The 23,300-nt window shown below is 39.8% G+C and overlaps 2 protein-coding genes across 2 annotated transcripts; one reads left to right on the top strand and one right to left on the bottom strand.

Annotated features, from left to right (window-relative positions):
• The first annotated feature begins 566 nt into the window (after positions 1–566).
• Positions 567–13,603, top strand: cax2 (cation/H+ exchanger protein 2). Its single transcript, XM_084061053.1, has 20 exons — positions 567–717; positions 3,252–3,380; positions 3,470–3,576; positions 3,703–3,817; positions 4,007–4,123; positions 4,228–4,289; positions 5,475–5,639; positions 6,216–6,407; positions 7,385–7,475; positions 7,608–7,749; positions 8,015–8,198; positions 9,503–9,602; positions 10,033–10,166; positions 10,773–10,801; positions 10,919–11,031; positions 11,255–11,400; positions 11,480–11,574; positions 12,097–12,175; positions 12,274–12,382; positions 12,889–13,603. The coding sequence occupies exons 1-20, from the start codon at positions 657–659 to the stop codon at positions 12,960–12,962; spliced, it is 2,244 nt and encodes a 747-aa protein (XP_083917179.1). The 5' UTR covers positions 567–656; the 3' UTR covers positions 12,963–13,603.
• Positions 13,604–14,309: 706 nt separating this feature from the next.
• LOC311047135 (kelch domain-containing protein 10-like) lies at positions 14,310–22,871 on the bottom strand. The gene is made up of 10 exons (XM_084059756.1): positions 22,399–22,871; positions 20,945–21,043; positions 20,159–20,380; positions 19,199–19,353; positions 18,957–19,105; positions 18,782–18,866; positions 18,617–18,683; positions 18,444–18,491; positions 18,195–18,334; positions 14,310–17,661 (listed from the first exon to the last, which is right to left on the bottom strand). The coding sequence occupies exons 1-10, from the start codon at positions 22,493–22,495 to the stop codon at positions 17,452–17,454; spliced, it is 1,272 nt and encodes a 423-aa protein (XP_083915882.1). The 5' UTR covers positions 22,496–22,871; the 3' UTR covers positions 14,310–17,451.
• Between the last annotated feature and the right edge of the window lie 429 nt (positions 22,872–23,300).

Raw genomic sequence — 23,300 nt, forward strand, 5'->3', positions numbered from 1 at the left:
AATACTCCATTACAAGTAAAAGTGTGGTATTCAAAATTTACTTGAGTAAAAATACAAAACTATTTTGTATTTTTTATGTTTTTGCATATTTCAAAATATACAAATGCTATCGCCAAATTTTAGACCTATAATTGAAAATGTGTTTTAGGCCCTGGAATGTAGCCTACTGTATATCCGGGGATATACAGGATCCCGAATATATATATATATATATATATATATATATATATATATATATATATATATATATATAGGGGTCCTTGAGGGAGTTCCAGGGGGTCCCCAGCTAAATGATAGATTAGGCACCAAATGGATCCTTATGGGTCAATTTGACATAGATTGTACAATATAAATTGCGGTCCAAGTGATAGAAATGCCATTAATAAGCTAATAAGTGTCAATTTGGGGGTCCTTGACATGAAAAGGTTTGAGAACCACTGGGCTAGTAGTAGTAGTAGTAGTACACAAGTACTATCCGCCACTGGGCCTACATTTCCCACAATCCCACGCGAGTCTGATCCGTGAATCAGTGCGCCCGCGTCGCTGCTTGTCTTAAAGAACACAGACAAGTGCATCACACTGTAGTGTAGTGAGTGACTAGTGAGTGTAATGTGGACAGACTGTACACTATTATAGACATAAGGTGAAGAGCAGCGATGTCTCTTTCAGACACGCACACCGATACGAAAAGCCTAAGAAGAAGACAGACTACCGAAGGTGACGTTAAAATTGATACATTTGTGCATATACGATCATGCAAAACTTTATACACGCACGAGATGTAGCTATTATATATCCATATGGCGAGCCGAGTAGACGTATAGTCAATGATATTAAGCATACATACACATTACACTTCTGATATCACTAGAGTAGCATAGAGACCCGAGATATGACGAGTGACGACGCTGTCTTATTATGTCTGTCTGTCATGCGATATCCCTGTGTGTGTGTGTGTGTGTGTGTGTGTGTGTGTGTGTGTGTGTGTGTGTGTGTGTGTGTGTGTGTGTGTGTGCGCGCGCGCGCGTGCACCGTTAGTTCGTACTTCGTTCGTAAGTGTGCGAGAGCGAGTGAGACTCGAGAGACTAGTGATGCTGTTTGTTTTGTTTTAAATGAATCATAAAAGAGACATGGAATAAACTGATGCAACATTAACAGTTTTTTAGTTGCATAAGCATGTTGTAACCAAACTGTAGGCTATACTGTTATTCTCCTTCTAATTGTCTCTCCCATATTTCAATGGCCAATTGATTATGACATTTTATCATAGGCCTATATAATTCTATATAATACATTCATTATTTAATTTGGACATAATTGGAACATAGCTATAAATAATTATTATATTTCTGCCTGCCTTTTAATCTTTGTAAACAATAATTGCACAGGGCAGATATGACAAATAACTACGAAGCCCATAACCCCAGGCCATAAATAGAAAAAAAAACGTGTTGTTGTGCAGCTTGTGGATCTGCTCTTTAGAAAATAAATGTTTTTTACTTTTTTCCCTAAATAGAGATGCCCTATAATACTATTAGCTCAGATTAGTGCATCATGTGATTATATAACAATTGCGACAGGCCTTAATTAAAATCGAATTATCTGTATTCTTGTTTGTATTTTTTGTTTAAAAATGTAAAACCTAATAAACATTGAGTCATAAAATAATAAAATAATTGTCTGTTCTATGCCTCTAACTAGCAATCACTAAGCTTTTTTGTTGACAAACTAATAAATTAGTCATTTCCAGCTGTAATTGGTCTGTTTTTGTGTCGAGTTTGTTTAGCAGCAACGTATCACGAGGCATCCTTGGGGATCACAGAGAGCTTTGTCCATAAGAACCATAGATTAGATATTGACACAGCATCTTCCCATCAGAATCAGCCGCCAGATTAAATATCTCTGCTGTCCGCCAGAAACTCAACTCCAAAATGTTAATTTTTCAGGAAATGACAAAAACAAAACAAAAAGTGGAGTTAGGAGGTTTTGTTCATCATTGATAAGAACAGCTAAATGGACCTCAAAGCTCACAATGAGGTTGGAGGTCAAAAGGAGGTGGAGCCTGGAGTCAGCAAAACCAGCTAACTCCACCCCCCTTTGGTGGAGTTCGCTGGTTTAGCAGAAAGTTTGAGGATCCAATGGAGTTTTGTCAGAAGCGCTTTTTAATACTTTTCATTGCTTCAATATTTTTTTGATCAACACACAGACGTAAAGGGTGTTCAATAGCACTGATTTATGGAGAATGCAAAAGCGGAAAATTGGAGTTAGCTGGTTTCTGCCGGATAGCAACGATATGTTGGTGGACAGCTCCAACATTTCTTCACAGAGAAAGCAAATCTTTGATTTGTGTCTCAGGCCAATGCTGCTACAAATCACATCAAATTGCCACCAGTGATAAACATTTAAACATTTTCACGTTCAGCTGAAACTGCAAACAGAAAGAGGAATTGGAACTCAATAGGCTCCAACTGGAGCAATATGCCCGGTTCTGAATGTTCAAAAAGGGAAGCAGCTTGCTTGTCATGATGCAATCATGCTTTTGACCTCTTTGTCATGAACATGTGGTCAGTAATTAGGAGCAGCACTTCACATTCTAGAGATATATCAAGCAAAGGACAGAGATTGCAGGCTGGTGACTGACGCAGGTTGTTACACGGATAATTTATAGGTTCATTGAGGCTAAACAAAGCCCTACTTTGTTCTGAAGATAGTGAGCCGTTTGAAGCATGATGGTCATGTCAAAATGTAAGATTTAACATTTTAGTTATTGCACATGCCATGCACATTGCAAATGGAACTGTCAGTTGTTTTGCGTTGTGTGTGAGGTTTTGAGTCTGTATTGATAGCGACAGTGAAAATAGACAGGAAACAGGGAGCGTGCAGAAAACGGTCCACCCGGCCTAGGAGTTGAACAGGAGACGTGCCCTAACCTCCCGGGGCAAACAGGCACCCAGGAACTGTACAATTGTCATAGAACACCGGTTAAATGTTTATTTGAGGTACAGTTTTCAGCACATTAAAATACCTCACCAACTCACTGATAATATACTGTATAAAAGCTCTTTTTAATGGAAAAATATGCTTCACAGATGTATTATGATAAAACATAAAAATAAAACCAATGTTCAACTACCATGTCACCCAAATGTCCCCTGGCCAATGGATGCCTTTTACGATGTCCCACAACATCCCCTAATGAGACATAATAAGAGTCAGTTACTTTTGATTACAGCGGTGTTCTCCTGTTACAGATTCTCTAGTGGAGCAGGACTCCCAGGGAGCTTCCCAACAACCCGATTTACTCGACACGTGGAACACATCACCACATCCGTCTCTCCGTCCAGGACTCTGCACAGCTACATGCCTGTCCACACACGCACGTGAGCACTATTCTCAAGGGAAACACCATTTCACAATATGGCATTTCATCCTACTGTTATCATGTCAATGGCACCATGTGTCACTTCAGGTCACAGCCACCCCGTTCGTGATGACAGTTGGGAAGAAATCACCTGCAAGACCACCATCAGAGCAGAGAATGAAGTGGAAGCCAATAAATTAGTCAACAACTACAGGGTGAGGGCTAAGGAGAAGGATTTACATACATTTTCAGTTGTTAAAAACGCATGCATTGACTTCAATTATTGGGGTGTGTGTGTGTGTGTGTGTGTGTGTGTGTGTGTGTGCGCGCGTATGTATCAGTTTGGTTTCAGAAAATGGAAGAGCCACGTGACGGAGCGTCCGCTTGAAGAGCGCTCTGATGTCGTGAAAGAGCTCTACTCTGAACTTACTGTCATTAAACCACACATAGATGCAGGTTCGGTTAGCTTATTTGATTGTTTTGTGAGGTTTCGTGCCACTACCAACTGATACAGATCAAGGATGGCATTGACATTATATCTGTAACTAAGTACATATACTGTATGTATGTATCAGTTATGAATTGCTCATATGGAAGCTTTAATTATGCTGATCATGTGTCTTACTTTTCTTGTTCTGCTATCAGGTCAACTAATCACATTTGGAAACCTAGCGTATGTGTTCATGTTTGGTTGGTGGATGTTTCTGGTGTACCTTGTGGTCAGCATACTAATGTTCATCACTGTCCTTGGAGCAACATATGGTATGAACATGGCCTGGCTTCATTATCACTGCATTTGATCACCAATCCCAGTGGATAACGATCACGTGCCCAAACATCTTTTTGTTGTTCCCTTCTCTTTGCAGGTAAGCTTTGCTGGCAGTTGGCATGGTACTTCCTGTGGCCTTTTGGCAAGTCAATACTTGAGGTACCGTTTGTGTGTAGCTGGAGTACAGTATGTGTTATTCCCCCTGTCTCTTCCTATTTCAAACCAATCAAACCTAGTTAAAAAAAGTCCTTTTGCATACCTACGTCAAGGCACAGGTGTGTAGGAGTAGGTAGTCAATGCATGAGAGAAGAAAAAATAATCCCGTCTTCCCTTACAGCAACAATTTTAATACCTGATAAAGGTCCAAGCGGCCGAAACGTTGTATTTGCATTACATTGTTGCTGTAAGTGAAGACAGTGTGCTTGATTCACAAAACACTGTACATGTAACTCATAATTTCCTAACTGTCTCAGTGTCTGTTGTCCATGAAGGTTGTTTAATAAAAGCCATTTATAATAGACTGAAACAAAATATCTTTCCAGCTAGTTAGCCTGTTAAAACAACTCTGCTCTATTTAGACTCATCCATGATTGATGAAAGGGGAACTTCGTCAAATCCTATCGTTCTAATGTACGAAAGTGAAAATCAGAATATCCCCAATATGTTCTGTGTGCCGAGAGCTTCGGCTTTGAATGCTATCAATGCATTGAATGGGACATCATCACGTTTTATCAGACCATTGAATGTGTGAGTAGGCGACATACTGACCTACCCGCGATTTATCAGACCACCATTGAGGGGGCGAAGTAGGCGAGATTCTGACCTACCCGCGATTTATCAGTCGCAACGTTCAGCACGGCAACTTGCTCGCTTTAGCTCGCTCGGTGGTGCTTCACGTGGCTCGAGTTCGCTTGAGACTGCGCGCCTCCGTCATTGTCCAAAACCGAAAGTTAACTTATATAAGTCATCTCCGTCGGTAGGTCAGTATGTCCTGATAACACCCAATGAATGGTCTGATAAATCGCGGGTAGGTCGGTATATCGCCTACTTTGCCCATTCAATGGTCTGATAAAACGTGATAGTGTCCCATTCAATGCATTGATAGCATCCAAATGGGGTGCGAGAGCTCACTCTCTCAGCTATAGAAAATCGCGGCCAGCCTATATAGAACAACGCATTTGGACAAGTTTTATGTAGGCTGTGATTTTCCAGCAGAAGCTGTACCCATAACACATTATGATCTTTTTATTTTCAATTCATAAAACAATGAAAGGATTTACATTAAATATCAGCAAAGTTCAACACTAATGTTGGTTTCTGAAATGACCTCCATCCTTACTCCAGGTAGGAAATGCAGTGAGGTGCTGTGAGAATTCCCTTCACTGTGAAACTCATAGTGAGGGGTGCACTTTAGATAGGGTGGAGGAAACCATACCCATCCTGCTCCCTTCACCCACTGACGGAACAGTCCCTGAACTGCCGGGAGGACCTCCAAAGAAACCGTACTGGGTATGTGCGCTATCGCTGTGTCTGACTCATATTGGGTCACACTTTTTATACAGAAACTAGAGAGCCTATGAATTGTATGTTCAGACTGGCAGCCCAAATCTGATTTTTGGCCAATCCAGTTTGGAATCATATTGGTTTTATTAAGTCTGATCAGCAGATAAACTACATAGAAACAGTTTTTTGCTAATCAAATTTGAACCACATTCCTGGGTGGTTTGAAATTAAATTCAAATCTTATTTCTAAAGATGTGTCTCAGTCTCTGGACACTGAAGCCTGATTTATACTTTGTTGTTTGATAGTGTCGATTGTGATGCATTGTGAGCCTGTAGATGTGCTATTTTCAGAGTAGCTATAAATTAAGCATACTGTGTCGTTACCACAACAACCAACCGATGATGTCTGAACACACAAATCTGATCTGGTCACTTTAGAATAACATTGTGGATACTGTACAAATTGGATTTGTCTGTAATCTGAACAAAGCCTTTGTGACACAGCAACAGCCTGCCTACACTACTAAACCAAGTTCAGCACATTATCATTTGATGAAGTACTGTCCCCTTCATGTTGTGTAGCATCGTTTCACCACATATGTATGGCTGCTGCTGGGTTATCCTCTTCTGGCCGTGGTTCATGTCCTGGCTTGCTTCCTCTCCTGGATCCTGGTCTTCACCATCCCTGTGGCAAAGATGAACGCACGCACCCTGAGCACCATTCTCCTCATGGCCCCTGAAGACATCTCTGTCTCCACATGCTCACGGGTGAAGGTAAGACATAGTGATCCAGTAACAGTACATAAACACCCTGAGGACGGTTGATATTGCCTTATTGAGACTACTGTAGCTTTCTGCCCTCTTAAAATACCTTACTGGTGGTTTGGCATACTTAGATCATTGACTATAACTCATGGTATACTTTACATTACTGCTGATTCTTTTCCAAGATGTACCATGGTTTGTTTGATTTTCTAGGAAGCCATTGATTCAGTTAATTTCAGTACGGTTTGAAAATCTACTTGCGTAGACTTGCTTTTTTCACTCTCCGAAATGTTTTTTCTTTTTCCGTAATAAACCTTTTGGCATTGCAAGCTACAACTACGAGTGTTTTGAGATAGGTTACCCAACACAATACATTTTATTATTATTATTATATTATTATTATCATCATCATAGTTTTATTTTATTTATTTTTTGTCAAAGTTGTATTATTGTTGCATTGTAATGCATTTTAAAGTGTGGACTGATTTGAAAAGTCTGAAAAGATCAATTTAAGAACTAAATTAAGATCAGTTAAAGCACGGTCTGGACCGGGCACCTAGGCTCAAATGTAGCCTGATAGCACGTCGCAGGTTCGAGTCCCGATCCCGACAGCCTTTGCTGCGTGTCACTCCCCATCTCTCTCTCCCCGATTCCTGCCTAACTTCACTTTTCTATCAATAAAAGCATAAACAGCCCAAAAATAAATAAAGATTGATTAAAGAACTAAATTGAAACATCCATGACATATTAACTGAATGTTAATACGTGCTGCCATTTCTGAAGTTTAGCCAACTTTGATTCAATTATTCGGGTAATGTTTTGGGACCACAGAGAAAATGTAAATATATGCAAAATATATTTTTTTAACCATTCATGGAATTTGTTTTGTACAATATATAGCTAAGCTGTGAATAGATGACACATAATGACTTTAAAAGATTCACTCACTATGTCATTTCTATTTTCTTACTTTCTTACTGTTTTAGCATGACACCAGAGCACTCCTATGCTGTTACCATGCGGTAAACTGGTACTACTACAAATATACAGTTGATGGGATCAATGTGTTTGCTGTCAGTATCCTTTACCTAATGATGACCAGAGGAATCATTGTTTATTGTGTGCGTGCGTGCGTGCGTGCGTGCGTGCGTGCGTGTGTTTGTGTCTGTATGGCATAAAACCTGTTTAAATCTTTGACTCTCATCTCAGATCTCCTCCCTCTGGTAATAGTTGCCCTGGTGATTGGATACATAGACAAAGAAAATAAGTATGCCAGCTCAGAAGTCAAGTTTGGCATTGCAGTCTGTTCCACAATACCTTTGTCCTATTACATTGGTATGGGAATTGCCAGGTATGCTCTCTTTCTTGGATAAAAGCACACAGAGATGCAAGTAGGGTGCAACAGTTAATCGAACATATTGTTTTAATTGATTTAAAAATACATTTTTAATTACATTACATTTAATTTAATATTTTTTAAATATAATAAATTAATTGATGGGGGGGGGGGGACTTTCAAAAACCTTCAAAAACCTTTGGTTACATTTGTGCACTCTTAGAGTTAAATGAACACTGAGGATTCTGCAATTCTCCTGTGATGTCTCCCTTGTTTGCAGCATCTCTGCCCAGAGTAACTTTGCGGTGGGAGCTGTGGTAAACGCTTCCTTCGGCTCTATCACAGAGTTGACCTTCTACATCACAGCCCTGATCAGAGGTCACCGGACAGACAATCCCTGTCTACAGGAGATGGTTAAGGCAGCACTGACTGGCACACTACTAGGATGCATCCTTTTCATCCCTGTAAGTCACGCTACTAAAAACAAGCTCCTTACTTCAGGATACTAAAAGACCAGTAACAACCAGATGGAAACATGGGGCTTTCCACTTTCAACATTAAACATAAAGTTTTAAAGTTCAATATGACATTATGGTGAGAACACATCATCGGGTCATCAGACAGATTACAACAAAGTTATGCAAAACCACCAATAATACAAAACATAATCGCCTGTTGAGTTTTGTGAACCATGACACTTGAGCACCACCATTAGGCTCCAAGTCCTGAACCCTTTATTGCAGGGGTCTTCAACAGGGGGTCCGGGACCCCTAGGGGGTCCTCAGAGTTACTACAGGGGGTCCGCCAAATCTTTGTGTTATGATTTCTTTTTACCTTAACCACTTGAAACCTAATGTCCCTTTTCTGAGGAGAACTTAAGCCAAAAATAGCAGATCTACAAGCTCACAACGCCTCGCAGCGTGAGCTTGTAGATCAGCTATTTTTGGCAAAGAGGTGTAGAGGGAAAAAAGAGCAGACCAAGAGAACAAAACAAGTTTAATCTGAAACACAATTTTATACAATATAGAGGGGGTCCCTGCTTCATCTCTCTCTCAGCTAGGGGGTCCTTGGCCTGAAAACGTTGAAGACCCCTGCTTTATTGTACAGACACATCATTTGGTGTGTCCATTCATGCTCCCAGGTGTAAGAAAGCTGTTGATTTTGGTGACCCTTTGACCTCTAGTGCCACCATCAGGCAAAACTTTGTAATGAGCAAACTTGGGAGATTTGTAGGCCTTGGCCTTGACTTGGTCTGTATTCTTGTTCGTATAGTTAGTTGAGATTATTATAGTTAAGTAAAATAAAAACGAGGTGTGAATTATTTTTATTAACTGAAACAAATAAACAAACTAGACTTTTGAAAACCAACTGAAACGATATAGTGCATTTACAAAACAAATTAAAATAAGATAGACATTATACAGAAATTGTCAAATTTGTCAAAACAACAAGCATATGGTGCTATGTTTATTGAGACTGGAATGTATACATGACTGTGAGTCAACTGCTTTCACATTTGTGTTTGTATTGTAATAATCGGAAGCAAAAGCAAAGCAAAATGGAATGTATTGCATCTGACAAATTATAATTAAAAACTAATAATGAAACCAATAAAAACTAACCTGAAACAATCAACTGAAACTGAAAAATAAAAACAAATTAAAAATATAAAACTATAATAAGTCACTCTGCCTATTATACATAATTATTCCTTGACCTAAACTAGACAGAAACCATAAACTTGAACAATGGTATTTGTGTATTTCAGGGGATCTGTATGATCATTGGCGGTCTGAAACACAGCGAGCAGCGCTTCAATAGCCGCTCTACAGGAGTGAGCTCTGCTCTGCTCTTTATCTCTGTTGGAGGTAAGCACTTGGATCTCATTTTAATGTCTGTTATCCCCTAACTGTAGGTTTCTTACAGGAAAACCCTAAAGGGTTGTTAAGGAAAACAGCTGATCTAGAAGCTCGCATCACAACACGACACATTGTGAGCTTGAAGTTGTGGCTCAGCTATGTTCAGCAAAAGAGATTTGGTGTAGGGGGTAAAAAAGGAGGGGACCAAGTAAAGACCCCCGGGGGACCCTGTCAAAGAAGTATATAGGGTTTAATATAGTAATATACTGGTCTCCTTCTTATTAGCAATGTCTTTTTTAGTCAAAGTTGCCTCATATTGTCTCCAAGCTTGTCTCCTAGTTTTCTTTCACTGTTAGTGAGCTGTACAATAGGTGCCGTTATACAGACAACAAGAGCTGTAATTGTATTCTAAGGTGTGAATTCTCTGACTGTCATCCAGGTGTGTTCGCCCCCACACTATTCTCAAAGGCCTATGGGAACCTGGTGTGTGATGCTTGTACCAACTCCACAGGAGGAAATACCACAAGCAATAGTAGTGAGCAGTTTGTCTGCCATAACTGCCACTATGACCTGGTCAGTGACCTCGACTGTTGAATTAGAACATTTACATACACTGCTCTGCTACACATTTTTATAAACATGCTGTAATATACACAATGTGAATCATTGACTATGTATTTCATACATAGGACCACAATGGAAACAAGTCCCCAGGACTTTTTTGTGTTGTCCTTTTAGCTTAAATGTCTTACTGTACCACGTTCTGTTTACATTTCTAACTACAGTAATAAAGCATTCAATCAATCAAAACAGTATACCATGTAGAGTACCACCTGGGTATTTGTCATTGGCGTATCAGCCTGACCAGTAAGCAAGGGCTGATGATCTGTATGCGAGGGCAAATACAGCCAAGTATACATACCGGTACCCACAGTCTTATTTAATCACTAAGTTAACAATAGTTTGACCATGTTTGACGACCGACATGCTGAGCTCCTTCTACGGAGACATTACTCTCGTTGACTTTGAGCACTTTAGCTTGCACTGATTTTGCCGGATTAGCCCTTGGGCTACTAACAGTTATCACTGTCTCTGTCCTTTTGTCACTGCCCTCACCTAAGGCAAATAAAGGCTAAACACTATGAGAATAAGTTTTTGATTGTCTATTTTCTTCAACAGAACAAAACATTGTTCCATGACCACGTTGAGTAAGTGATTGTCTATTAATTTGATATTTTAGCTGTAATGTTAGATGGGAAAAACACTATTACATTGTAATAGTGTAATATAATACCTACTGTATTTTTCTGTCTGCTCATTTCTAGACCGCTGATCTACACTGTGTGTGTCCTCTTGCCTGTTGCCTACATCATTGGTCTCATCTTCACATTGAAGACACACTCCCATATCTATGACATCCATGTTGGAGCGGGGCCCGGTATGAGACTCTCTTTCGTTTCGATACTCTGTGTAAGAAATACAGCTAAGTTGAATGTCAAAAGATTCCAGATACGTATCTGGTGCTTAACAATATAGATAACTGTGAGACCACCATGGTCTCATGCTTAAATATCCTGAGCATTTATGTAAGTCTGAGAATGTACAAATGTAACCAAATGGACCTTTACGAGTGCACACGTCATGCCTTTGTGTGTGTTCAGTAACTGGCAATCACGGAGCAGTGGTCCACTGGTCACGCTGGAGATCACTGCTCATCCTCATCATGGGCACTGTGCTAATGTCTGCATGTGCTGATCTCGTCACTGAGCATATCCAGCCAATCCTAAGCCAGCCCAATATCTCACAGGTGAATAGACTTTGACTCACACACATATTGCATAGAATTTTGCAGAACACCGCTGACATTATTCTCTCTTTCTCTCTAGTATTTCATAGGGGTAACAGTTCTGGCGATGGTTCCTGAGATCCCAGAGATTGTCAACGGGATCCAGTTTGCCCTCCAGAACAATATCAGCCTTAGGTACAATAGGTCCTGCCTTAACCCCAAAGTTAAATGCTGTGTCACAGAAGTCTAAAGCGGTGGTTCTCAAATATTTTCATGTCAAGGACACCCACATTGATACGTATTTGACCCCATCTGAAAAGATATTGTGCCAGGCACAAGATTTATAGTGTTAAAACGTGTCAACATTTTAACACAATAAAATGACGCTTTCACGTTGTGAGCATGTAGATCAGCTATTTTGAAATATTTTCAAAAGAAAGCAGCAACCACACGCTCAAATCTCTGTGAAAATATCCATAATTTATTGCGAGCTTTCGGTCATTTGACCTTCTCCAGGCATCTAGCCAAAGAAGGTCTAGCTAATAGGGTTAAAGTGGTAAAGCTGAGATTTTGATGTTATATTAAGTAAACCTGGGACCCCCTCAACTAAGGACCCCTGGGGTCCCTGGAGCTCATTTTGAAAACCACTGCTCTAAAGAAACCACTGCCACTGTATAAAAGATATACTAACTGAATCAAAATTGTTTACATTTTCAGTCTGGAGGTGGGAGGCTGTATTGCCGTGCAGGTGTGCATGCTACAAATTCCTCTGCTCGTCTTATTCAACGCTTTCTATGTAAGACACACCCTCCTTATGATTGTTGCTTTTGCAGAAAAAATAACTACTGGTGGTGGTTTCGTTTCCGGATAACATACTATTTGTGCATTGTTTAGGATGTGGGCTTCTTGCTCATATTCAATGACTTGCACCTGTGGGCCAGTATCTTCAGTGTGATTCTCGTCAACTATATCTTCATGGATGGCAAGTCAGACTATTTTCAGGGTAAGTTGTTATACAGTGACTAATCCAGCAGCACCTTTCAGAATCATAATGAACTTAGGCGCCAAGTGCATTTAACTGTATCAGGGCAGGATTTTACCCTGGTTGACTACTGCTCTTAGCTGATGAAGTGTTAAAGTTTTTACACTTTTTATAAGTACGTTAGCGGTCCCATGTGGCAGCGAGAGGTAACTGTTTTCATACACTCATTGCTGTAAATGTATAGTATTTTACCTGTCGGCGATGGGCTGATCTCCCATGTTTTCAAACACCCACATGATTTAAAATACAAATAAATAGAAGTCATCACAAATCATCGCAGTCAATTACTTGCAAATGTCCTTCTGAATCATAATCATTGTGATTAGACTTCTGTATCAAAGCTGAACTAGGATGATATTTTAGATGAATTAATATTGTTGGTTGCTCCAATCCAATTACTTCCAGATATGAACATTAATGTAATTGTCTATACAAGTCTCCTGTTCACCGTTATGTTCATCTCTCAGGCACTGCTCTGGTGGTGGTCTACCTAATTCTACTGGCTCTCTACTTCTTTGCTCCTTCTCCTGCAAGCTGCTAAAGCCAGAATTATTCTTGTTAGCATGCAAATGGCGCACACCAAAAATAGCAGATCTACAAGCTCATAATGCGCTACACATTGTGAGCTATGGTATTTTTGGTGCACGATACCAGCATGTAACTAAGTATAAATTTGGCATAACAGTGGGACATGAATGGGATGGGACTGTGACTGAAATGTGTTAGCACAAGATGTACTCCATATTTTATTATCATGAAAACCTTTTGATGTGAAAGTTTTATTCTTGTTACTGTCAAGTTCTTCTGAAACAGATAATTGAATGGTTGAGTTTGTGTGTGTTTGTACTGTGTATTTTTGTGAAGCATTTTGCTTTTCTATTGTGATATCTACTTATTTATGTTAAGCATTTGCTTTGCTACGATAACAACTCAGGGAGGTACTACATGTTTTGTGAGTGCACTGATATACAATGGGTCAAAAGTCAGCACAGCCATTCAAATATTCTGCTTTTTATTGCCTTCTATCAACCTGAACATTTCAAATCTCACCAATTCTTCTGTCTCACTCCCTGCACACCGACATACATCATAATATGCAACAAAGAACTCTTCTGTGAAATCCTGAATTTTAATTTATCTCAGAATCAGCTGTGCATGCACTGGAATAATTGTTCTGTATTCATGAATTCTTACTGCTTCTGGGAAGAAGGAAAATTATAATAATAATAACAATAATTATATATATACAGTATATATAACATGTGTATGCATATCAGGCCTCAAGGCAATAAAAACTAGAACATTTTAAAGTAATTTGTCTACTTCTGTCATTGTAAACTTTACAGTGTAAAGTGTACAGCAATATACCCGGCTCTACACTGGTCAGTGTACTGTAAGCCAAGGCATGTTTAAGGAGGTGGATAGATTATTTTTATAGTGCTGCTAATGGATAACAACCTTTAAGAGTATTTTGTACATTTAATGCTTTTCATTAACTTTTGTTAATGTATAGTAACAGTTCTCAAAAGTATACATTTTCATTCAATCACCTTGAATAATGTATTACTTAAATTGTGAATGAGACCATGTGAGAGAAAGGATCATCTTGGATATAATAATTAAGGGTGCGACAGTTAATTGAACTAAGCGATTTAATCGATTTAAAGATTTTAATAAAATAATCAATTTTGGGGGAAAATGTTTCAAAACATTTGTTTTCGTTTTAAAAAATAACAAAAACAGCCAATCTACAAGCTCACATCTCAATAAGACCAGTTTTGAGCTTGTAGATTGGCTACTTTCGCTTTTTCCTCAACTCTGTTCAAAGTAATCAATTTTGGAGATTACAAAAAATACTTTTTTTCAGGAGAAAAAAGAGAGCGCAACATGTTGGAAAAACCTGCTGCCAGTACATTTATTGATTGTACACAATGGAATTACAAAACAATGTACAATACAGTCATAGTTGCCTTTGTGGAGACACTATCTCCCTACCATAGTCTACTCCTGTATGTAAAGTGACATCATGCAGACCATAAGGACATGCAAAAGATATCATATAACTTTCATTGACATCAACCAAGTAATGCAGATTAAGGCTGGGCGATATGGATGAAATGAAATATCACAATATTTTTTTACCAAATACCTTTATATAGAAATTGTGACGATGATATTGTATTGTGACAATAACTTTTTTTAATCAATTATTTTTGAATATTTGTGTTGGTATAAAATGAGCTTAAGTGATTAAAACCAGGAAAAGACAACATTTATCATATTACGATTACCAAAATACCAGACCATATCTAGTTTCATATCACGATATTGATGGATATCTTACCCAGCCCTAATGCAGATGAGGCAAAACATGTTGGTCTTATAAGCAATAAGGTACAGTACTTTTCAGAAGGCAAACAAAGCAGACCATCATCATGTCAAATAAATAAGACCATAACTTATCACACATGTTAAATGTAGCGTTAAAGTGTTGTTTTGGAAGTAAAAAAAAAAAAGAGAAATATTCTGTGTGAGCATAAATTTGAACCTCTAACACCAATGTGAAAAATATGTACTACTTTACTGTGTGTGCCAAGCTGAACTCAGAAGAGTTTTCCTGAACATTTGTTAAACACAAGTGACGTAGAACTTGATGCATTAGATAAAATGTAACCAAGATATCGGAAATAAATCAAAGTGAGTTAAAAGGCAAACTTAAAAATAGGTTAAGTGCATTGTCATGGTTAAATATGTTTTAGTTAGTTCTTAAGTCTTCATTAAAATGTATTTCTTCCAGGCCTAGTTTTAGTTTAAGTTCATTATAATAACCTTGCTCAATGCTTGCTGTGAATCCAGTGGAGGATCTGTATAGTCTACATCGTGTACATAACTGTAGTGTACATAAGAAGCTCAATTAACTCTCATAATCACAGCATTAAAAATCCTGAGTATGCTTGATATATCTAGCTCCTAGTGCGAAACCCCTGGACATTTTAGTCATTACAAATATCATAACTACAGCTATAAATTTGTTGTAAAAACAACCAATCATACTAAATGGGTTCCTCTGGTTCAAAATACACAGGATACAGAAATGAGGCTGGGCAAGGGCAGAAAAGGAAAACATTTAAATATACAGGAACATTTACAAAGGGATATTCATAGCTTTCAGGAATTAATAATGTTATATTAAGACTGTCCTTTATCACAATGATGCCACCAACTGACAAGATTGTATAAGGTTCAATAAATGGACTCTGTGGATATGCAAATATAAAATGGCTCATGGATGCAGAGCACCGGGTATGGCAAATGAAAAAGGCTACAGGCAGATTAAAAAAGTCTGAAACCAAATAAAAGCTTATTTGGATGTTTTGGATGAAGACTGAAGGCACTGGATGATATAAGCTCAGCAATCCACTTGGCGCTACAGCATTTCTAAAGCGTTCAAACAATCCCTTTCAATAAAACATGAGGAAAATGGCAGAGGCACTCGAAATTCACAGTGATGTCATTACAGCCAACTCAGTGTATGAGTAGCATGGTTCGGGTAGACATGTGGTAGGTAATGGGAACTGACTGCAGGTGTGGCGCTCAACCTCAGCAATCAATCTTCTTAGAGCCCTAGACACCCTTGTTGTTCAGCAGACATTAAGCCACTCCGACCTACTTACTTACATTAAGGCTCAAGTTATGGAGAATATATGGACAGGATGTTATATATTTTTATCCCACAATCACCCTACAGGTAGGTAGGAGAAGGTGTAATTGACATGCTGCTTGTTCATCCAACACTAAGGGGTGATTTATACTAAATGTATACTACTTTATACTATACTTGTTGCGCATCAGTATCGTGCACCAAAAATAGCCGATCTACAAGCTGACAACGCATCGCACCGCGATGTGTTGTAGACTGGCTATTTTCGGTGCGCTACATTGCCATGCAACCTAGTATAAATCTGGGGTAAGGCCTACTCTGGCCCAAGAACAGGTACACAATGAACAGCACTGAAGCCAATGATTCACTCAAACTGCACACTTCGTAACTTGCTACTGATAGCTGAAGATTGTTTAATGGGCCTGTTATTAAACTGTCTTGTTTTCAATATAGTCTGACAAAGTCTATGAGTCTAGTACTAGTATGATGCCCTGCATAATTCCGATTAGAAATATCGACGCACAATCCCACATCAAATATTTTCTTGGACAGCGCCACGTTTGACTGAGATGCAACAGTTCAGCTGTTGAAGAAAAATAGTTATGTTTACCTACAGTATGAGTATTTCACAGTGGGCATAGCAGCAGTAGACTGTACATGTCATGGTAACCGCCTTCCATTTCGACATCTCGCCACTCCGACTAGTGGCTTCCGCGTGCGGTTAGGGTTAGGTATAGGGTTCGTTAACGTCGGAAAGGCGCCATGTAACCTCATGTCATATAACATCATCGCTTCAACTATAGTCACAGAAAGTATATCCCTGCCTCTTAAATGACAGCAAAATTACAGCACCAGAATCAACATTCTTTTTGCCTTTCAGCTATAAAAACAATATTCTCTGGAACATCCACTCATTCCATAATGTGCAAGTTTCTTCATTACGGTGACAAAGTGTTAAATGGAAAGGGACAGCAAATGGATTTAAAGCAACTTCTGAAACGCACATAAAAAAAAGCAAGATAGAATTTATGATTCTGGTTCTCACACATCCAGGCAAGGCTCCTAATGAATGGGGACGAATCCAATCCTGAAATGTGCCATGTTCTGTGGACTGTGAGCTCATGCAGACAAGCTTAAAACATTGCAGCTGGTTTCAGAAGCAACGCACATGTTTAAATAAGATTGAAATCAAAAGGCATCAAAAGTTTTGGTTTTCAAGAATGATCAGGCATCAATCCACATCAGTATGCTTCTTCAGTCCATTCTCAGACCTTTGTTCTTCTGTGAGTTTGTGTCTACTCAACAACGGCCTGAGGGTCATTTAGTGCTTGTTCTGTCAGACACCCATTTACCTCTGGCTATCCAGCATCTACTTGAGGCGCTGTATCATTGTGTGTGTGAGGCCCAGGCTGAGCAACTGTTGAGTGGAAAGTTGGGCAAGGCGAGGGAAGGCTTTGAGCAGCTTCTCCCAGGTCAACTCCAGCAGGCTGGGGACAACCAACCACACCTTGTACAAGGAGCCAGTTCTCCGATTCTCAGACATATTCACTACACCACCATGAATGTACATACAGCCAGCCTGAAGGAGAGAGGAACCAGTGGTTTATGTTGAGAAGAAAAACATATCTTGCACAAGAATCTTGCAAGAGTTAAAAACGCAATAGACCGTAAACAAACACAGAGACATGTAGCTAGAAATACATTGTCAGCTAAACCATCGTTTTCCTATGCCTAGGACATACGCTGCTCTCTTCCACTGCATGTGCCGTTTTTCCGAGCATTTCTTAGACATGCATAGAAATGAAATCCATTCATGCATGAAATATTCTCAACTTTTAAGGACAAGCTGCGAGTCACACCGCTCGCTCCTGTTTTGATTCCGGCAGATGTGTTAGGAACGGTGGAACAATGGCAAATGCAGACGGAAGTTTTATATTAGTCTCAAGACTCGAAGTATGCTTGAATCGATTTTTCGATTCATTGTTGATCACCTGGTTACGCACGCAGGGCCACTCCACAGGCACATCACGCGTCTAATATAGCGGAACTAACACAAAATGGAAATCCACTTGTACTGTGCCTTTGTTTGTATACATACTGTATTGTACTAACCGGAGTGACTGCAGCACAGTGGAAGTATGCTGGCTCTGGCATGAGAGCTGGCATCCTGGTCCACTGGAAGGTCTGCAGATTGAGCTTCCACAGGTCAGACAGGATCTGCTCTCCATTATAACCCCCACATATAAACACCTCTGGTTGGGGAGAGAGAGAGAGACATAAGAACGGTATCCACAAATATTTCACAGGCAGGTCCAAGTTTATGATCAGTGAAAAAATATAAACGGTCATTTGTTCGCTTACCGTCTTTCACCTGAACACAGCTGTGACACCGGCGTGCAGCAGGATATCCTGGTGTAGATGACAGATTACACATGATTTCAAAGCATGGGAATTTCTTTAATTTGTTCACCTTCCTCAGAATATGGCACTGCCATAGTATGCACAACAAACCTACTTTTTCATTAGTCACAAACCTATTTTTTCATGAGGTTTGGTGGTTATTTCCTCCCAGTAATTTGTCTCCAGGTTGTACGCATGAATCTGGCAAGAGAAACTTGGAATTAACCCAATACATAACAATGACCATTTGACCACATCATTTCCCCTGCATTGTGTGTACAAGGCAAGCCATCTTGTACCTTGTCTAGGGGGTATGAAGTCCAGGACGTGCCCCCTCCTAGAATGTATATTCTCTGTCCATCGTGAGCTAGCTCATGTCTGTACCTGAGTGGGATAAAAGTTCATTAATATTGCAGGGATTCCCTTAGGGTTACACACACCCCAGACTATATTTCAATTACTCCACAGACTGACCTCTCCTCAGGCAGATCTGAGGGAGCATTGCTGGGCTTGAGATGGGTCCACTCTCTGGTGGCGAGGTCCAGTCTGTGTAAGTCTGTACTATAAAGATACCCAGTTGTCCCTCCAAATACGTAGAGGTAGCCATTTATAATGACCATAGCCTGGAAGTGGAGATGGTGAATAGAAACCTAAACATGTGATGAGATAAGGTATGACTGCATGTATGACTTAATTCACAGTAAAGCTCTTCTTACCTGCCCATAGATTCTGTTGGGTTTCTTCCCTCCACAGTTGAGTAAGTTCCAGCGTTTGTATATTACATTGCAAACATGGACATCATTACCATTGTTTTCGCCAAATGGAATCCCAGTGCCACCAAAAACAAGCAGGTTGTTCCCATGCAGAACAGCTTGGGGACAGAGAAAAACAGAATACTTTTTGTATAGCTGAAGCAGGGACTTAAAAATAACACAGATAGTTATGGCAATGTTGTGGACAAAGAATATACAGCCAGTCTCCCCTGTTTGTGTGTGTGTGTGTGTGTGTGTGTGTGTGTGTGTGTGTGTGTGTGTGTGTGTGTGTGTGTGTGTGTGTGTGTGTGTGTGTGTGTGTGTGTGTGTGTGTGTGTGTGTGTGTGTGTGTGTGTATATAGTGAAAACGTAATCTCTGGCCTTTGGCCTATCGGCCTGGCGGAGATTTAAAAAAAAAACTGTATTTATCTTTAAAGGAAGATCAACTGAATGATGCTACCCAGAATTGCTACCATGTGTGGGGTAGAATAAGACAAACAAACATTCACAACTACTGCATCAATTTGCCTGAATACGTGTATATATGTAATTTTGCCAATGTTTTATTCTCTCTTTTAGTCACAGAATGCATTGCGCTGGGTGACTACAATGATAAATGGACAGAGGGTGATATCTGATAACCCCTTGGGTTAATAACTAACAGTTGCTGACCAATCACTACAAGCAGAAGAGCCAAGTGTGCTCAAATGTCACAGTGAGTGACCTCACAGCTGAAGACACATATGTATGTCAAATATGGCCACCACAGTTGATCAAATGCTTATTTTCTACTTGTCATGATTAAATTAAACCGGCATTTGTGCTTGCCCTGTAACCAACATACAGACGCTGTATCTCTCTAAGCCATTCCTTCGGTTGGATAACCTCGGGATAACGATCAGTGAAACAACCATTACTACTTACTTGACATTGAAGCAAGCTCGGTGGGCATGTAGCCCTCAGTTCGGACCTGCTGCCAGGTGGCTGTGGCAAAGTGGAACCTCCACAGTTCTCTGAACAGTGGGTAGTCTTCATTCTCGGAACCACCTGCCTCATCAAAGTCTGGGTTGTAACCTCCAAATACATAAAGGTTGGCATTGTCTGCAACACAGCGGTGCCCACTACGGGCAGGGGGTGCACAATGCCCTGAGGAAGAGAACAGCAAATTTAACACAGTGAGGTGTTTTCAGTACAGATTAAATATGTAAAGCCTGAGTTGCACATGGGGGTCTCACATCAAAAACAGCCGATCTACAAGCTCAATATAAATATGGTATACAGTAAGCAGACTGTAACCCCCTACTTCTCCTGCAGCTCATATCATTATTGTAATGGGCCAAAATGAGCATTCAAAGCCATACAAAACAACTATAATCAGATAAAATAAAGGCTAACAGAACAACATCTTTTACTGAAACTTTTGTTTTGTATTCCTTTCCCAAGAACAGTACCATCAGGGTTTGTAATCACTGTTCACAAATCACTTATTTTGGATGTTGATGATCAACAATGATCATCCTATATCATTGTGAAAATGATATAGGATATACTGAAATATGCTTTTTGATCAGTAAGAGAAATAATTAAACAGAGAGGCAAGTGCAGCTGATGGGTAGATTTAAAGGGGATTTAGGAAGTCTTTTCACCGTTTATGTTGGACAATAGAATGGGTAGAGGTTTTGTGCAGCCAACATTGGTCTCTAGACCCACCTTCTCTCAGAAACCGGTTGGGGATTCGCAGGTTGGGGCAGGAAGGGGAGAATATGCGCCGAGCCTGAAGCCATCGCACTCGTTTCTTAGAACCTGTCACTGTCATTCAGTCAGAAGATACATTTAAAAATACCAGTGAAAACAACACTTATGACACTACGATGACCCACACACAGTCCCAAGACCAAGCCAAAGCCATGCAGCCCTTTCATAATGAACTGTTTGGTGTAAAGTAACCAAGTAGTACATTTATTCAAGTACTGTACTTAAGAACAATTTTGAGGTATTTTTACTTTTACTGGAGTATTTCGAGTTTTCAGTACTTTTACTTCTACTACTACATCTCAGAGGAAAATATTGTACTTTTACTCCACTACAATTATGAAAAACCTTATTCTATCATAAAACTCTACAAGCTCACATGTCATATGAGCTTGATCTTTTTGCTATCTTCAAAAATGTTAGTACTTTTACTTTTGGCACTTTAAGTATATTTTGATGCCAATACTTTTGTACTTATACTCAAGTAACATGTTGAACAACCGGCCTTTTACTTCTTCTAAAATATCTGAGTATCCACTTCTTGTCCGTTTCATTTTAGGGAGAGAGACATACATACATAAACTAACATTGGGAGAATGTTGGCTTCCGTAGCAGGCTAGCTAGCTTTGGCTAATGTATTGGGCAAAAAAAGCCAAAATTCTACTGAAATTATTTCCAAAAACATTGTCAACTGACAACCGATGCATCCTTCAAATCAGTTCTATGCACTGTCTATGTACCAACGCGCCATCACAGCTCGTGATGCTGCTGCTGCAGTTTGTTTGTTTATAGCTCTGGTCCAGAGCGTTAGTGAGTTCTCTCCAACGCCCTGCCAGCTGCACTGCTATTCTCATAGACCGAAAATTCCACTACCGTAAGGTCTCCAAATTTAGTAAAAAATAAACAAAACTATTCCGCTACTCATTGAAACAAAGGCAGTTTTGTGTTGTTGAAGGTCTATTCTCCAGGGTGGGAGGCCTCGCAGGAGCGCACCTTTTCTGTATAATACACTTTTGGCAGAAAATAAAATATGTCCGCCAGATGGAAATTATTTTATTTACTCCACTGCGCCCTCTACAGATCTGGTCAACGGTAATTTATATTTACCTGATCTGTAGAGGGCGCAGTGGAGTAAATAAAGGAATTTCCATCTGGCGGACATATTTTATTTTCTGCCCAAAAAGTGTATTATACAGAGAAAGTGGGGTCCTGAGAGGCTTCCCACCCTGGAGAATAGACTTTCAACAACACAAAACTGCCTTTGTTTCGGTGAGTAGCGAAGTAGTTTTGTTTATTTTTTTACTCAAGTTTGATACCTCATTTTCGGTCTATGAGTCTGCCAGGGCGACTGGCAGGGCGTTAGAGAGAACTCGCTACGCTCTGTCTGGACCAGGGCTAGTTTGTTTACAAACCTGAATCACGGACGGAGGGCCTCCACGACAGCTTCTCGAACTTATTCAGCTGATTGTTGTTGTTGCCACAATGTTCTCCATCTACTGCAAAAGACATTTTTGCTTAAGCGTTGACAGTAATTTAATAATAACCCAGCTTGCAGACGCAACTTCGACTCAAATTGTGTTGTCGCATCAGACTTGCAGCCACCAAGCAAGAAACTCACACCAAAAAAAAAAAAAACACGACCGCTCCAAACAGTGTTGCCAGATTCTGTGAAAGAAACACGCAACCACGTCTAGGGAAACAAGCCCAAAAGAAGCAACTTAGGCCACTTGACTTGAGCACTTCAAACCTATAGACAACGGGCAAAAGGCGTGGCCAAGCTTAAGCTGAAGTAGTTCGGGTGGCCATATTAAGGGAGCTCCATAACAACAGCTCGTATCAACAACATTGACAGTTACCCACGAGTCACGACGTGTCCTGAACTACAGCGAATTTATTGGTAAAGGACAGAAGATGGACCTGGCAATGCGTGTCAGAGAGTTACCATACAGAGAGAAGCTGAATGCAGACGCAAAGGCACGCTACCTGGAAAAGTCATTACATCTGTGTCCTAGACGGCTAGACCAGCGATCAGTGTTGCCATATTTTGCGAGAGAAATAAGCAACCAGGTCTATGAAAACAAGCCCAAAAGAAGTGGCTTATACATCGGCTACTTGAAAATAGCCGATCTACAAGCTCACGTGAGCTTGTACATAGGTTATTAAAAAAAACTCTTGCAATAAAATAAAGAATATTTGGAATATTTTTTTAAACATTCTAACTAACAACACAAATGCTCCCTGGCACAAAACATTTTCATGAAAAGATTTGAGAACCACTGGTTTAAATTTTTAAAGACTAAATAAGCAAGCACCT

Source organism: Gymnoscopelus microlampas (assembly GCF_963454915.1).
Source record: "Gymnoscopelus microlampas genome assembly, chromosome: 6".
Lineage (NCBI taxonomy): Eukaryota > Metazoa > Chordata > Actinopteri > Myctophiformes > Myctophidae > Gymnoscopelus > Gymnoscopelus microlampas.

Bases quoted from the DNA above. Each gene is read 5' to 3' on its own strand.
- LOC311047135 (XM_084059756.1), bottom strand. From the start codon at position 22,495: ATGTCTTTTGCAGTAGATGGAGAACATTGTGGCAACAACAACAATCAG. The intron at 21,044-22,398 runs GTTTGTAAACAA...ACTGAATGACAG, and splicing joins GCCCTCCGTCCGTGATTCAG to TGACAGGTTCTAAGAAACGA. The intron at 18,684-18,781 runs GTACAAGATGGC...TTCTCTTGCCAG, and splicing joins CTTCATACCCCCTAGACAAG to ATTCATGCGTACAACCTGGA.
- cax2 (XM_084061053.1), top strand. From the start codon at position 657: ATGTCTCTTTCAGACACGCACACCGATACGAAAAGCCTAAGAAGAAGA. The intron at 6,408-7,384 runs GTAAGACATAGT...TTACTGTTTTAG, and splicing joins CCACATGCTCACGGGTGAAG to CATGACACCAGAGCACTCCT. The intron at 9,603-10,032 runs GTAAGCACTTGG...ACTGTCATCCAG, and splicing joins GCTCTTTATCTCTGTTGGAG to GTGTGTTCGCCCCCACACTA.